Source organism: Arachis duranensis, chromosome 4 (assembly GCF_000817695.3).
Source record: "Arachis duranensis cultivar V14167 chromosome 4, aradu.V14167.gnm2.J7QH, whole genome shotgun sequence".
NCBI lineage: Eukaryota > Viridiplantae > Streptophyta > Magnoliopsida > Fabales > Fabaceae > Arachis > Arachis duranensis.
The window spans coordinates 100,652,431-100,670,841 of NC_029775.3; the positions used below are offsets into that span (position 1 = coordinate 100,652,431).

Genomic DNA, 18,411 nt, shown 5'->3' on the forward strand with positions numbered 1-18,411 from the left:
ATACAAGAGTCCTACACTGTAGATTGGAGGTCGCGACCTGACAATCTCAACATAGTGGGGAGGACGGCAACAACTCCGCTACTTCAGTCGTTGATCCTAATACGGTTTGGCGCGAGACTGCATCTGAGCCGTACAAGAATCGCATCTACAGGATGGGGTCGTTCTTCGCCAGCAACCTCCACACCTCCCCATTAAGGGCTTCGGCCACCTCTGCCACTATCCCTATCGATCCTGAGGACAACGTCGATTTAAAGAAGTAGGTGCAGAATCTCACCAAGAGCCTTCACAAACAAGCTCAGTAGCTACAATAGTCTTAGCAGAGATATAACGAGATCCTTATACGTGCAGATACAAATTCCCTCATGCTAGAGCTTAGGCAGGAGCTAGAGCAGATTCAGCTTTGCGACAACAGTTAGCGGTGTAGTAGGAGCAGATGCGCGCTCGTGGCTGCGACATTGCTAGAGAGATAGCGACATCACTGCCTAAACCGCTATCTCAGTAGGACCAGGGAAAATATGACGACGACAACTATTAAGATCCGTAGTGATTAGGGTTTTATTATGCTTTATTTGATTGTAACTTATTTATTTGAGTTTTTAATATATATGTACACTTGATAGTTTACATTGTATATGTAGCTGACTGTATTTAATAAGATTCTTATTTGATTTTCATTAATTAGGATTTCACTACTAATTGTGTTAAAAAATTTTAAAAGAATTAAAAAATTAATTGAACTTACCGTCAGATTCACCGAAAATAAAATCTGATAGTACGTGGGCGCAAAACCATATATTTGGCGCCAAATTATCGGCAAATTATTTTCGTAATTTTGTCAGTAAATCTAATGGTGTTCAACAATTTTTTTGTAATGACAATTAGTTTTAGATTCTGCAATGCTAATTACCTTATTAGCCATAACAGAAAAAATACAAAAATTTTCTTTTAAAAACACTAATATTTTAGTTAAAAAGTACATAAATTATTTTGAATTATACATATTTTTAGTTGAATAACAAGAGAGAAAAAACAAAAAAATTCTTGTAAAAAATACTAATATTTTAGTTAAAAGGATATGAAGTTTAGTTGTAAAATATTGAAATTTTAATTGTGGAGATTCTTCTTCTTTTTTTTTCTTCCTTTCAATAGATTTTTTTATTCTCTTCTTGTCATTGTTCTTTTTTGAGAGAGAGAAAAACTAAAAAAACAAAGAAAAAAGATGCATGGTAATGGCACAAAAGAAAAGGAATGAAGAAGAGAAGAAAATACAGAAAAAAGAGAAGTAAAAAAAGAAATCGTTAAGAAAAAAATCACAAACTAAAAGAAAAGAGAACGTATATGAAAGTTGTGTACAAAGAAAAAAGAGATAAAAAAACGCACGTAAATATATAATATATATGGTTCGTTAGACTTAGTTTAAAAAAGAGCACCGCTAGGGAGACAATGAAATATGTATACAATGTATACAATGGACCGTTTATTAGGTCTAATTAATATTAATAGAAAGAATTAACCCATTAATAACCCTAATCCTATTATGGCTATTTAGTTTAATATACCACCCAATTTCTCGTAATTACGTTTTTTCCCCCAAATCACCCAACCCTTTTGTTTCCCCATTTTTTTCCCACCCCCCACACCCAAACCCTTTCTATCTTTGAACACTCTAGTAACGGCGCATAACCCAAACCCTCTCAATCCTTGCTCACACACAATCCCTTTTGCAACCGAGCAAAGTCACCAATCAACCCATTAATCCTCATCGTTGGCATCAAGAATGATGCCCTCTTGGTCCTGATCATCCCACAGTCTCTACAACGGAGTAGCTGAGCGCGACGCCGGCGATCAGGAACGCAATCAAGGAGCCATCACCAACGAACCGTGCAGCAGCTGAGTTCTCCTCGCGTGGGCACTTTCCTCTCCAACCATCGGAGTAGCCGACCCGGAAAGAATCCCCACCTGCTCGTCAACGTACATTTCACCGGAAACATAAAGAATATCACCTCTATAAGAATCATAATTATCCAATGTAAGTGGGTTTTTTTGTTCATTTTTGGATTGATAATCCCTGTTGCATGTTTGAATGTACATATATGTTGTTGATTAAATCCCTGATGACCCATGGTGAGAAAGTCGTGGTTGCTGTTTATTATCGCAGAGACCGTAGAGTATGTAGTTAGTTTAGGAGCTTCATATGCGTGTTGATTTAATTTTGGCGTGGGAAAGGTCAGAAATGTTTGGGATCATGTTTATATAGTAGTCAATTTGAATTTTTTTGTCCCTTTCTGTGTGGAACATGTGCATGCAACGTGTCGTATACTGGGAACCCATTGTTGAAAATGGGCTGATATTTGTTGGATGGTTACTTTAGTAGTATATTGGATGGTTATTCTTCAATTTTTATTCTAGTGTCGTCAATTTTTAATTATTGCTGTGTTCCTATTGCCACTGCAACCAAAGAATTAGCCGAAATTGTTGTTATTGGTTTGTGGTAAAGTTAATTAAATTTTCATAACAGGCCTGGACCGTTAGATTTTTAGGCCCGGACGACAAAATTGCATTTAGGATACTCTAACAAGCTATTATATGCTATATGGATCTAAGGATAGGTTTGATGCATTTGAGAAGCAACTTGTGTGTTATGCTATTTTGTGCAAAGTAAATGTGATTATGGGTTAATTTATTGTATTTCACATCAGTTTCTAATATTGCCATCGTTGTTGATAGATGATGTTAACACAGGAAGCTTGTGATAATTTGTTTTGTTAGACTGTGCATGATATGTGGTTGTTTTTGGTGTATTTGTAATTGATGGCTGTGCTCCTCCACATAGGGTGTGTGTAACTTCTCTTGTACAGCTTGGATGGTCGCCTTGATAGAGTATTTGATGGTTGGATTACGTATTTGATGCTATGTATTCATGATTTAGTTTTTTTTATCTCATTTATGGATGGTGACAAAAGAGAAATTATGAGGTTTGATCTTTATATGAAATAGGCTATAATCTTTGTGTCCAATATTTCTTATTTGCCTGGATACATAAGTATGATATTGTCGTGCCATATAGCGCCCAATCATTAAGTTGACATCAATTGCAATATAATATAATGCTATTATTTACGTTATTTAGCTACAGTTTACCAGCCTCTTTTATAAGACTTTACGACTCGGGTTGCCGGCTGAATATTGCGTGTGTAAATTAGCACAGTGCTCGACCAAACTAATCCCTCAACCGGCCGACGACACACTCAGATGGGTAAAAAGGTATCCCATTGGTTACATTAATAACTGAACATAGTTGGTTATTTTTTAGAAAAATATGCTGATCCTTTTTTGTTTTAGTCAACAGAAACTAGTTGAGACGCGATGCTCACCCTGCTACATTAACAACTTATTTACCCATTTAGAACGACATAATGAGCAGGCTAAGTTAGCAGAGATTGAGGCCATTGGATTTGACTACCTGCGGTAAGTACCACAATGGCATGTGAAGTAGAGCAACATGCTCCAACTAGCTAGGGCCTTTGACGTGGAGACAAACACTTTGAGGGTCGACGCCGGCGACATTCGCATTACCGCCGAACTTATCAGCAATGTATTCGGCATACCTTCGCAAGGTGAGTGTAAATTGTGTAAGGTGTAAAACTCCCGATTTGTGGTTATGCTTTTTCCCATGTTGACATGTACTGATCATGGTAAACTGTTTCGTTTCGCGCAGGTGACCCAATACCGGTATTTCAAAAAAAATGAATCGCATTTGGCAATAAAGAGCAAATTTCAGAAGAAAACTACAACCCAGCTGCGAGACTTTCTCTTTGCCTGTTCGATGGAGACCGAGCAAGAAAGGCTGAGCTTTAGAAGATACTTTATCATGATTGTGTTGAAGATGTTTCTTAACCCTACAAGCCAGCAGACTATTTCTCCATGGCACCTCCCTCCGATATTGGATGTATCTAACCCAAGAAGATTTCATTGGCCATATCAGATACTAAAGTGGCTACGAGATGTGATAAGAAAATTCCAAGACGAGAACCGAAAAACATGTGGCGAGTGCATGTTCACGTTGTTGGTATTGCAAATAAATTACCTAACTTTAATAACGATCTATGGCTTTATGTTTAAGTCCTAAAATTCAAGTTACTTGTGTATGGATTCTGTACTTTCACCACTTAAAGCATGGTTCGTTGTATGCATGTCGTGTACCCGAGCCTTGGATTGTTGAATGGACCACTAATGAACTTGATAAGAAGGTCGACCATGTTATCTCACAGGTTCAATCTCTACTAGTCTCTTTTTAACAATACAGTGGAACACAGATGCAAATGGATCTTCACGTTGATGTTTATATCTATTTGTTGTCCCATGCTGAACACACAGGGTTGCATAGTCAACAATGCAAGGAAACAGAAAAAAAGGAGAAAACAAACTCCTAATGAAGTAGTTAACGAGAAGGGAAGGAGTAAAAGGCCCCGCAGGGACGCTGACCAATCACCATCTACTAGAGGCAGTACTACATCTCAGGTAACATGCTCGACTGAGGTTCTGATCTAAACTAGATATATACCTTATGAGTTATTTATTTCCATCACTGTTCGTGTATGAAATAGTTGATTTATGCATCTGCCAAGATGATGGAGTGTCTTAAAGTAGTTTGCATTGATGATTGATGTGGTTGTATGGGGTGATTTTATTGTGAATGCTTAATTGAATACATTCATTGTGTGTTACTTTTGTTAAGTTTTTATTTGGGTTGAGTTTGGTAATTAGACATATGCAACTGAAATGCTCAACTTATGTACTGATCTGAACTATAAATATGAATTATGTTTTGTTTATTTCCATGGCTTTTCGTTTATGAAATAATTGAATTTATGCGGCTGCCAAGATGGTGGATTGTGTATAAATAGTTTTCATTGATGAATTGTGTGGTAGTAACTGAGAGCTTTGATGCTCCACGAAGGATGTTCATGTTTGTGTATCCTTGTTGGATGTTCACTTTAGTGTTGTTTTTGATGTTCCCTTTAGTAGGGCTTTTGGATGTTCACTTTAGTCGTGTTGTTGATGTTTGCCTATGCTCATGATTTTCAATTCAAATGACGATACCTATTACGAAGAGTTGTAGTATTCTTAGTGCAAGTGACGATATGTATGAATATACACCACAGGAGTACAGGCCTGGTACGAGGATAAAGTTGATTCTCCGCAGAAGTCGATCTAGAATCGGCACCAAAAAAGCAATTCCAAGAGAAAAAAGCATAGTAAGCAATGCTGCACCATTGGTAGTTCCGGACTCTGATGAGGGTGATCACATTCCGCTTGCTAGAAGGATACGATTATACCAACAGCAGCCTTGACCACATGATGCAGAACAAGCAGAGCCCGTGTGCCAAGGGCAATCATAAAAGTCCTATAGAAGAAAACACTAAACACACGGATGCATCTCCACACACGCCACCAGCAGCACATGTCCAGCTCAGTGACTATGACTTTGATCGGTTAGTAGTTTCCAGCTAACTATGTTGTATGTTTCTCTTATGTATTTGTAATACCCTCCCTTGTGATTAGCCGTCTACCTAGTCATAAATTGTTGTTTTAGCTAACTTCATGTCGCATTCTTTTGCAGCGAATTCGACATCTCGATTGTTTAGTGTCCTGAATTTGAGGAGGTTCTGAATAATATTTAACAGGGGTGTGAATCAAAGGCCATAATCATGCAGCCCCTACAAACTGTGTTGCCAAACAAATCAGGCTACCATACACCGAGTCCAGGGAGCCTAGCTCTTCACTCGGTTTAACGTAGTTTGAGAATACTCCAACCCCTTCCCCGATTCAATCAATTCATCCAAGCCTAAAAAAAATAAAGTTGGGGGAGATTAAGGAGAAACAAATCAGATCATGGATAGTGGACTCGTCCTTGAACAAGGATCAAGATTTAGCTAAGTATGAAGGATGGGACTACATGGTATTACAAAGGAAGGACTTTTGGTCCTTGAAACCCCGCAATTGGGTCAACAACTGCGTAAGTATATGAACTTATTCATGCGCTTTAATTCCCTATCTTTATATCGGTATACAATTTACAATTGCCAGATAAATTCTTTAGGTAATTCAATGGATGTGCTACTCTTTCAACGACACCGAGTCATCTAGGTTCAAGTGAGATTTCTATTGCGTGTCTCCAGGCATCTTGGTAATTACATTCTTCTGATTTCACAGTGAAAAAGTTTTCGTTTAGATTCTGACTATGTGTGTGGGTTTGCAGGAATCAGTGACACGAAATGAGCATATGGCGTCATTTATTGACGGTGTGAGGCCAATTTATGCCAATCTTAGCCCAAGCTTCGGTGAGGATACAAGGTTCTTTGACAAAGTAGTGGCAGCAGAGAGAAAATGGGTAAGTTGCTTTTTCATATTTGAAAAATTTTACCATAATTTGTATATGTGGCCTCACGCAGTCTTTGGATTCGAATATTAAATACATGATTATAGTTGATTGAGTTTACTCTACTATGTTGTTGGAAGTTGGTTATCCTATGATGTGAGTATGATGTGGTTCTTGAATGCTTGAGTGAGATCAATATGCTTCTTTATCTTAACAATTTTTTTCTAACGAGATAGACTCATTCATATGCACTGTTTTACTATAGTGGTTATTTCCTTATTGTCGGGGAGGTCATTGGTGGGTATCTGCATTTGAGGTGAATGCGAAGCGAATAGCTATACTCGACAGTTTGTATTCTGTACCAGTATATGATGAACGAGATAAGCTCGATGCATATGTGGTAATATAATATACTTCTTTTATTTAGTATACAGGTATATTATCTAAGACGATAGCATGTTATTCAAGTCTGTTCGTTCCATGATTTTCAGGAGAGACTGTGTGAGGATATGGCAAGCATTGCTATTCCTGCCTTCGTTCGGAGTACGTACGGCCCAGCTCGTTCCTACGCCAAGGTCCCAATGCAACCGAACAAGTGAGATGAAATTATAGTCCAAATCTGAGAATATTTAAGTTTTCTTTAACTAATGTGGCATAGCACGTAGCAGGTTTTTGACATCTTAATTGGAATAGTGTTTTATTTTCCCGTAGCTTTGACTGTGGCATGTGTGTTATTAAACTAATGGAAAGGTGGACAGAAGATCGTGAACTCTACGAATGGGACGAGGTTTGTTATTGTAAACATTTGCCCGAATTTCATTATTCATGTTGTATGAATATCAATGTAACGGTTCTTAATACAAAATCCCCTGCTAAATGTTCTCTCAGGATTCACTGAGATCATACAGGATGGACTTGATGCTGGACATTATTTGTGGCCAACATAATGCATTGATTCAACAGCTTATTTCGTTGTTGGAGGAAACGGGTAAACCTGTTCGGCGCAATGCACTACGGAACAAGAAGAAGGACGTTAGTTCACCGTATACTGCACCTAGCACGAGGTCATTGATTGAATGTGCAGAAGAATTACCGAAGGGGGCAGTGCACAAAGGGAGGAAGAAGTTGCTTACTTAGGTTTAGCTCCAGTGAATTCACCTACCATATAGTGATTATTTTACTTGCTGATGATATGCTTACGGATTTATTTATGTCACATTAGAATTATATGATTTCAGGATGAATTTTTTTAGGATCGACATTAAAATGATACGTTGGTTATGTTACCGTGTAAGGGTCTTTGTTTTTTTGCAGCTTAGATTCTTGGAGTTATCAAAGCTGTATAGTTAAGTAGTCATATTTATTCATATTAGACTATGGGAACAATGACCATCTACAGTTATAATTAAACTGAACATCTTATAATGTACTATAATGAACATCCAATGTAATTTGGTAAAATCTAAAACATAGAAGTTCGTGACATAGACAAATACCTACAAATAAACATCCATTCGAAGAGTGAAAATGAACATCCACCCATTAATAAAAAATTGTTATTTCTAAATTTGATTCGAAGTCTTAATAAAATTCCAAAAATTTATAGTCACCCCCGAGTGTAGAAACAAATAATAAAGAATTTTTTTATATAATGTATTACATTTTAATGTTTATAGAATAATATAATCACCATAATTGATAATAAATATAATATATAATCCTTTTCGTATTAATTTACAACTAGTTAAATTATTTAAATTAACAATAGAATATTAGTTAAAAATACATTTGAAGTTAATACCATAGATATAAGTTTTAATTAAACTAAGATAATTATGTTTCGTGTTACTATTTAAAATGAAAGAATACTGTATATTAAACAAACAAATATTGTAATTTACTTTTTACAGGCATATTAGGCAAATCATTAAAAAATTAGAAGTGTATATGTTAATGCACTTTTAGAACATACTAAAAATTCCTTATAAAAAAAGAATGACCTTTTATTAAATGAATAATGCCCTTTCACGTACAGCTACCATACTATAATTGTGAAAGTTGCTGCTGATATACCCAGGGATTTATTTATCAGCTTATAATGACATCAGGATGAATTTTGTTGTTGCACATGAGAAGAATTTATTGGTTATGTTACCGTGAAAGACTCTATGATTTTATTTCTCTTGCAACTTAGATTCCTGTGGTTATCAAAGTTGTTTAGTAAAGTAGGCATGTGTGCGCATATTGGAGTAGGCGATCAATGACCATCCTCAAATACAGGTAAACTAAACATCCTATACTTTACTGTAATGAACATCCAGTATAACTTGGTCAAAATTTATCAAAACAACTAATCGCTGCACACAGAAATACCCACGGATACCCAACCATGTTTAAGGTGAATACCGATAATCCGAAGTAAAAGAAAAACCATGATGTATATTCATTATGCATTCAATTCATTGGAATAAAATAACGCAAAAGGGTTCACTCGGGTGACATTAACATGCTTCATGTAATCAATCCAATCTTACTCTCTGATCAACTGCATAGAAACTTAAAACCTATATGATTATCCCATGCAACCAGCCTCTTCCACTAATTTGGAAAAAAAATGAATGGATTGTATAACAAATCTTAACTTTTGCTAAAGGAGCTTAACAAAGACATGAAGCCACCAACTTGTTCGGGATCAACCTGGCCTACAACACCACCGAATCTTACATCTTGAGTTGGCTCCGGACAAATCACCTAGTTAACAAAACAAAAGGTCAATAGTTAACTTCTTCCATAGTACAATACCAAATAAAGATGCTGGGTCGAGGTTGATACACACATTTACTGGGGGGTCATGCTTGTTTCTCCTCCGAGCAGATTTTTTAAATGACTTCTCCAGGGCAACACTGAGCCTCTTACTCTTTGGCTGACCCTTTGTGTTGACCTTCGATGGGGCTTGGATGTCCATCACAGTGGCAACGTTTGAACTTGTTGAGCCAATATTGTTGTGGGAGTCCGCCACACTCTCAGACCTCTTCTTGGCACGGTGAGCAGTCAACTTAGCTCTTGTTTCTTCTAGAGCAGCATGAAGCAAGGCTATTTCTTCGTCGTCGTTTACAAAATCCTGAGCAATGTTGTAGAAGTGTGCACATAGTCCCTTGAATGCAACATGACTCTCATCCGACCGACTGACGTCGTGACTACTCTTGACATAAGTATGCTTGCGCTTTATGTTCTTGCTCCAACGAGGGAGAACATATCGATTAGGTACTTTATACACCTTGTAAGCTTGGAAGACTTCAAGACAATGACAGCATAGCACTCCTAAACTCTCAAATAGATTGCACTCACAACAAACCTCCTGCGTGGACCGATCGAAGTGGACATCGTACAAAACACAAAGAATTGTGTCATTCACTAGTATTTCCTCTTTAACCTTCATGCATGCCACTGGCCCCTCTTTAGCAACAACAGAGACCCTACAAATAGCCTTCTTGACAAACTCTATTTGAACATTCCTAAACATGCAGATAGTGTCTTTGCTCCTTAATTCCAAGCACATTGTCCTATTCGCGAACAAATTGGACCAAGCTAGTCCGACTGTGTAAGAAATTTCCGTAGAATGAGTGCATGCTCTCACTCCTTTGCATGCTCCTCATGGAAACCCAAAATTCACCCTTGAAGTATATTGGAACCCACATGTGTCGATCATCAAAGAGGTCTACATAAAGAAAAAGAAACTTTTTATTAAATCATATAAAGTCACCTACCAAAAAGATTTCAATTAATAAACAAAGAATAATTGTACACTAACAGACCTGACAGCCATGTGTTGTTATATAAGTTGTGCTCATCTATGAATTCATACCAGTTACCCTCAAATGACTTCTCGAACCAAAAGTTCTACACAATATCATTGAACTCATCATACAACACTCTGTACCGGCGATAACCTCCAAGCTTGTGCGATAACTTCTTCGTAATGTGCCAGATGCACCACCGGTGGCGTGTATCGGGTAACGCATTTTTTATTGCACAAAAAATAGATTTGCATTGATCGGTGATGATTCGATGTGAAGTAGTTTCCATGCACTTGACCCATTGGTGGAAAACCCACTCATAACTTGGGATTTCCTCATTTTCAAGGAGAGCACAACCAAGGATAGTCGACTTACCATAGTGGTTGACACCGACAAACGACGCAAACGGTAATCCATGCCTACATGCAAAAACAACGACAAAAAACAAACATCAATCACAACCAAATTAGGAAAAAAAAGATGAAAAATAACCCCACAGTAACTACTCCATACTTGTTTGTGCTGTATGTTCTATCAAGTGACACAACATCTCCATAATATTCGTACGACGCCCTACACCTTGCATCCACCTATACAACACTCTGAAATTTACAGTCATCGTCCAAATTCACCGCGTAGAAGAAGTTTGGATTGATGTCCTTCATTCTCATGAAATAGTTTATCATCTCTCTGACATCGATGTTGACGTTGCTGGTTCGGAGCCTAGCTGTAATATAGTTTCGTAAATCCTTTTCTAAGTATCCCAGGTTAGATGGGACCCCAAACTCATTTTTCAAAGCTAGGAAAGTCTTGTTTAGTCGAATCCCAGCCTCATCATTATCCTCGATCACGCACTTCGCATGCATGGTCAGCTGCCTATACTCATGGTAGTGCACCGCCTTCCTCGCTGAACATGGGTGCGAGTGACTAAGCTCCACCTTGAAGAAAATCCAGTCTTGCGTCTCCTTGTCAAACTTCACGTATATCCTTGCTTTGCACCTAGCGGCTGAGATCTTGTTCTTCCGCGTTGACGCTTTGACACAAGACACACGGAACCCATCCCTATTACAGTGAATAGCTTGGTTAATGGGTTGATTTGTGATCTTATCACATGTTGTCGTCCGTATCTTAGTGGCAAACCCGACTTTCTTTGCGTATGTCACATAGAATTCATGAGCCATTTGCAATTGATCAAACCGCATTCCAACACAAGGTATTTCATCTTCCTGAAGGCCATCGTGATCCGGTACCTAAGTATCAAATTTAAAAAAAAAACAACAAAAAAACAAAACAAAAATGATTAATGTTCAAATCAACCATGCGGTTACAAGACACCGAAAAATTAAATTTGAGTCCAAACCTAGTGACCAGGATCCATCTCTTCACTTCCAACCTGCGAGAGATCTAAAAGCGGCATGTCCTATAATCGCAAAATAAATGATCAAATGTAAATTTAGGATGGTTACTGTACCAAGCATTATAATACAGGATGAAACTAAAATCCAAACTTCGTAACAAATATCCATTTCTTTACTTGCAACCTTAATAACATCCAATCTTGGAAAGGCCTATAATCACGAAAAGAAACACAGAAAACTAGATTCATGAAAACAATTTAGATAATCAACTAGCAAATGAGATGCACCAAAATCCTCACCAAACTCCATAGATAAGGATACAAATGTATAACTGGACCGTATCATCCTATCAATATTAATTTGGAAAAAAATGCATGGTATCACCTATTGATAGAAACTGAATTTATTATTTTAATTAACCTATTATATAAACATTTTAACTACTACTATTCTCTGTGCTATATCACACTGTGTACCACCAATATAAAAAAGTAGCACATACAACCAACATGCACTTATTTCATTACTTAGTTTATGAATCCAGTGTAACTAAAGTGGCATTTTTAATGCATATGCCATCTATCATTTATACTATTACATGTATTCCGAATCTAAACATGCATAACTCTTATTATTCTATTCAGCTTACATTTTCAAGAAAAGTCTTAACAATACCAATGCAGTTAGTTTTATTTTATTATATTTAACAATATAAGACACTAATAATATTATTCTGTAGGCATTAATGGGTGATTACTTCTAAACTAACCACTTGTCCAGTGTACCAAATAAATTGCTTATACATGCTGGTTTAAATTTGCATATTACTAATCTATGACAAGTTAACACACTTATACCCTCCATACAAAGATGAACATCTAAATCATATATAAATAAGCATCCATGGTGATCAATTCACCAAACCATTCTCACCTTATTAGACTGCTGACCGTCGGCGACAAAATGGTCTGGAGCTTCTTCAAGTGGTTTCGATGGATTGTAGTCAGTAATGGATGATGAAACATGACACGGAGACTGCACGACCTTATACGCTATTTATGAACTAGCACGTGGCGATGGACGTATCAAAGGAGAGACACTATTAACTCCTTTATCTTGTATGGTAAATAAACCGAATAGACCACGGAAGGAGCCACACGCTCGGAAGGACGTGATGCGGTGCCGCCAGATGGAGCCACATGCTCGAAATGCGCTCCTGGGCGTTCACCGGTGCGGACCTTGACTTCTCCGGGAGAGACTTCAGGTGATCACACATGAGCTAGTGAGAAAATGAGATAGTAACGTCGACGAGAGGGGTTGCGTTCTTGCTTCTGTCGGCGCCGTTCAAATAGAAATGATCATGGTTCATGTTTTCGTCAAACTGAATCCTAATTTTTTTAACCATTCAAATTAGCAAATTTTCATAATTAATGATTGTAACCATAATTCAATTTTAATTTTAATTAAATCCTCATTACGCATAATTTAATTTTAATTTCAATTACACCCCATTATATGCATTGTATATAATAAGAGTATTGATTCCTCATACTTTTCTTTTAAAAAAATATTAGTTATCTAATATTTCTGTTTTAAATTTAAATAGAAACGATGAGCATGACATTAATAAGTTGAATTATACTACATGTATAATAAAATCGGTTATTAAAGTTAATTATTAGTATAAAATATATGTTAAAATATAAATATATATTAAAAATAAATTAAATTTCATATATATTTATACATAAATATATTAGTAATTGATTTTAGTAACTGATTTTAGTGTAGGAATAATATTTTTATAATTAGCTATAACTCTGCATGAGGCAGTGTGAACTTTTCCAGTCGGCTAGGTGGATTCACCCCACTCTTACAAGAAACGTTAACGCGTAGCTAGGAAATTGACGATAGAATTGACTCCCAACGCATTTGGTAGACTTTGAACCAAATTAAATACAAGGGAATATCTATTCAATCCATTTTTATTAAACATCAATTCATCACTAAGCAACACGAACAACAAACCTAGAAAATTCTAACAAAAAGAACCCCACCACTTGTTTTGAAATAATTCTATCTTATTTCTATCTAGAATTCTAGCTAGCTAATACTTTCTCAATTATAGAAGTAGGAGAACAAATAAAGTAATATTATTAAATTTTGAATTAATATTCAAATCAATCTTTATCTATTTATTTATTGAAAATAATGTGATTTTTGAGAAAACAAAAACGTTAAATTAGTCTTTAACTATTTCTTATGTGATATATATATATATATAATAAAATACTAAATCGGTACTAGAAAGATTTTGACATTAGCAAATAGAACTTGACTTTTTTTTGGTAAAATAATTCCTAAATGATTTTATAATTTGGCAAGCATTCTCATGAACTCGCCAGAATACATCTTCAAGGAGAACGATGCTAAGGTGAAATTTTTAATTAATTAATCCAGTCCACCCTGAAAAATCCTCCTAACCCTAATTTCCACTTTTTTTTTTCAATGCACTCTCTCACTCTCTCACTCTAAAACGGCGCCTCAACCTTTTCACTCTCTGTCGCTGACACCGCACCGTCACTAGGCCCTTTACGTCCGCCAGCCATCTCGTCACCGACACTGCACGGTCATTGGGTCCTCTCCGTCCGCTAGCCGTCTCATCACCAGGTCCTCCAGTTCTTGTGTCGTCTGTTGTCTCCATTTGCGTCGCGTCATCCCTGCACTTCATCTCTGCGTCTTTTTTGTCTGTGTTGAAGCTACTATCTAGGTTCCGCTATGGCTCGTCTTCTCTACCTCTGCTTCTGTCCTCTCAAGTTTATCTTTGCGGGTCTGTCTCTCAAGCATTGTTGTTTTGTCTCCGTGACTTCATCTCTCTCATTGAATCAATCTACTTTCTCCTTGATTCTCTTTCTCTAATTTTTTTTATGAATGTTGTGGTTTTAATACTAAAATTGATTGCTTGATTGGATTTAAATTTGAATATAGATTTTGATATTATTATGTTTGCGTTTATTAGTATAGTTTTAAAAGAGTGCGTTGGGAAGGGGGATCGTTTGCTAGATTAGGGTTTAAGAGAAATTTTTTAGGTTTGGGATAACTCATGGTTGAGGGAGTGTGTTGGGGAGGGAGGGGATTAGGTTCCAAAAATGAGGGTTTGGTGTCTTGATTTTTTAGGTTAGATTGGGTTGTTTAATTAAAATTTCAATTAGGTATATACATTAACAAGGCTGCCATCCTAACAAAATATGGTGGCCAATTCAATAATATTTTCGTTAGAGATGTGCTCCGACGAATTTAGGAGCATGCTTATCAAATTTTAAAATTATTTAAATACTATTTTATCATTAACAAAAATCAAATACTATTTTATCAGTATCAAAATCTTCGAATACCAATTTAATATTTACCTATATATATCCTATTAATGACATCATTTTAGGTATTAAGTAAAGCCTATCAATCTCTAAATAAGAGTCATTTTAGGTCGTTTAACAAAATGGATAGAAAGCAAATTGAATATATCTTTTCTTATATTTTTCATGTCTGTCAGACTGTCACTCAGTCCTCTTATTAACGGTAAATTATTGGTTTTAGGGAGAGAATAAAGAAAGAAACGACAACCGTACATGCATGCAAAACATGCATGAATCAAAAATAAAATTGGTGTACATGCATTGTGGTCAATAGTGTTTTGATTAAAGAAATGCCTGTCATGAGAGTGTTGGTACAGATATGGTACCACTTAATAAGGTAACGTTGGACCATTGGTACAGATATGTTGCCACTTACACCAATAGATCTCAAGTCTCAACAATGAAAGACAGTTATTACACGTATTGTAAAATTAATACATAAAATGTAAATTATTATTAAAGTGATTGTTATATATGATGTCTAATTAAAATGGTATATAATTTATCAAAATAAAATTAATAATTAATATTTAGTTTAAAATTATAAAAATAAATAATTTTAAAAAAATTGCTATAAAAAATAAATTAAGTAAAATTTAAGCACTAACTCAAATTCTAGAAAAGTTAAATTAAGATTCTAACTATATACAAATTTTACATAGATTAAAATGTGTAAGTCATATGTATATGTTTGTCATTTGGAATATTTAAACATAAAAATGGAGAGATGTGTCATGAAATTATACATTTTAAAATTTAAATTGATAGGAGGAGACAATATAAATAGTTATATTCCTAACACTTTTTTTAATGAACTTTGATACTATGTCATAAAATTGTTCATTCTAAACATTTAAACTGATAAAAAAAGATAATATAAATAGTTATATCTCTAACAAATCAAATAATTGAAGTGTAAACAATAATTTTGTTTTGCGTTTTATTCTATCCTTTCTCTTTTGTTCTCTACAAATAAAAATATTTTTCTTTTTATTTCAATATTTTTTTCATTATAATAAAATTGTGTCTCTTTTCTTCTCATCGCAATCATAGTGAATAACGGCCAAAAATACATACATACATATATATATATATATATATAAGAAAAATGGTATATATATCTTAGTTCTCCAATCTTCTCATTTCTTTTTCATCCAAAAAAGCTCATAAAAATAGCTGACTTTAACACTTACACTGCATTCAATATTTATTTGTTGATCACATATATATGGTTTATCCATATGGAAAAGATATTTTCGTTTATGATATTTTTAATATCTCAATTAATTTTCTAGGTCATATTTAAATGGCTACCATATGTTTCCTTTTGATATTTATTTCATTCTCAATTGTGTATACAGGCAGCATTATTTGTAAAAGGACGTCCGATATATTAATAATAGCTTATGAAATGCACCCAAAAGAAAAAACAAAAAAAAAAGAGAAAATATATAGACTTGTACGAATATCATCACTATGATAATAATAATAATAATAAAATAGAAAATGTGTAACTGTACTAAATTATTAAATGAACAAAAGACTCCAGTTTGATTTTCCGGTAGAAGTAGAACCATCTGTTAGAAGTATAAATCTTATTATGCTAAAAGAAACTAGTCTTGATCTCATTTTCATTCTAATAGAAAGAATGAAACATTACTATTATAATTCGTCCATTTCTTAAGAATATATATAGTTCCAATCTAGATAGTTTATAAACATGAAACAAATCTCATCTAACTATTTTTTGGAATTAAGTTAAGCACACTCAATCATACCTCATTCTAATATTGTTGGACCACTCATTTAAAATCATTCCAAAATGCTCTTTTATAAAGAGATTTTTTTTTTGGATAAATGAAATACAAAACTTAAAACGTGTAAGATACAAAATTTAAAAAGAAATTAAAGCAACATAAAACTACAGACAAAGTTCGAATCACATAATCGATTACCACTCTAAATCTTGAAATTTTGTTAATATTTTTTCAATCTCGCTAGATAACTAACAAGAGTCTAATCAACAACAAACTAACAAATACTTTTAAATTGTACTCCATATTAATTAATTGTTATTAATTAGTGATTATTTAAATTTTATTTTTAAAAAATATAAAACTAATAATAACAGTCGTTTAAAATTGACTAGTTAAACATTATTTACTTTTATTTTTTTATTTTTTTCATTCAAATAATAATAATAATAATAATAATAATAATAATAATGATAATAATGATAATAATAATAAATAGCTTTCAATTTTGAATATACCCATTGTTGTCAAGGTATCCCATTAAATCAAGAAGGAAAAAGATTTTAGGGATCCAACTGGGCTCAGAATGAATTGGAGTAAGCAAATAGTTAGGAGATTTACACATACGTGGTCCATATTCTACATTGAGTCCTACATTGTTCCTCATATGTATTCATCGCACTTTCGTGGAAGATAGTGTTCAGATAAAAACAAAATGGGTGCAGTTCACATCACATGATGATGCCTAAAGGCAAGTCACAATCATTCACATAAATCAAAACAAATAAATAATGTCCTTGTTGTTTTGCTAAATATATTTTCTGAACCACAAATAATCATATCAATTATAATAATTGCTTATTATTTCTGAAAATTAAAATATCAATCACATATATAAGAGAACAAATTAATAAAAGCAAAACAAACAGAGAAATTAATAAAAACTATTAACATTAACTCTTTATTGTAATAATATATATCCTTTATTGATTTCTGTTTGCTTCAACTCCATACATGGTCGTATTAGCTAAAATAGCGATTTAATTTTTAAAAAAAAATTTGTATTATGATTTTAAATGAGTTGATAAATTTTATAAAAAATTTATTAATTCAAAATATTTTAGAATTAAATCTCTTAACGTGTTACAATTTCATATTTCATGTATTTAATTTACTTTTTTTATTTTATGTAAAGTTTTGATTTTTTTTTCTACTTTGTAGTACCCACATGGTATTTAATTAGAGTAATGATATATTTTTCTGAGTTTCTTTTAATTGATGAAAATAATGTTATCATAAAAATGGCTAAGGTACAGTTTATTGAAGTTTTAAAAACATTACTAGCTACATTTTAATGATTTCAAAAAAGAAAATAAAAAATTAACTTTTAATTAGCTAATTTTAGAGTTTAGGCTTATAATTTATGATTTGAAGTCAATGATTTATAATTTAAGATCTACAATTTAAGATAAATAAAAAAATAAAAAAATTAACTAATATTGACTAAAAAATTAGTTTTCTAATATTACTCTTTTGGATATATAAAAAAATTCTAACTAAAAGTTACAAGTAGTTAAACATACATAAGATCTTTAGAGCTTTATCTTCAGGTGTGTGATATAGCTGAAACCCACTTCAAATAATTTGAATTTGTCAATGTAATTTTTAAGTTATAGGGGGTTGATTGACTTGGCTGTTTAAGTA

General features: G+C 34.1%; 2 protein-coding genes across 2 annotated transcripts; both read right to left on the reverse strand.

The window, feature by feature from the left end:
- Positions 1–9,019: 9,019 nt before the first annotated feature.
- On the reverse strand, positions 9,020–9,941 carry LOC107485232 (protein FAR1-RELATED SEQUENCE 2-like). The gene is made up of 2 exons (XM_016105749.1): positions 9,225–9,941; positions 9,020–9,133 (listed from the first exon to the last, which is right to left on the reverse strand). The coding sequence occupies exons 1-2, from the start codon at positions 9,939–9,941 to the stop codon at positions 9,020–9,022; spliced, it is 831 nt and encodes a 276-aa protein (XP_015961235.1).
- A 4-nt stretch (positions 9,942–9,945) lies between these two features.
- On the reverse strand, positions 9,946–11,596 carry LOC107485231 (protein FAR1-RELATED SEQUENCE 5-like). Its single transcript, XM_016105748.1, has 5 exons — positions 11,573–11,596; positions 10,793–11,429; positions 10,555–10,598; positions 10,198–10,282; positions 9,946–10,100 (listed from the first exon to the last, which is right to left on the reverse strand). The coding sequence occupies exons 1-5, from the start codon at positions 11,594–11,596 to the stop codon at positions 9,946–9,948; spliced, it is 945 nt and encodes a 314-aa protein (XP_015961234.1).
- Between the last annotated feature and the right edge of the window lie 6,815 nt (positions 11,597–18,411).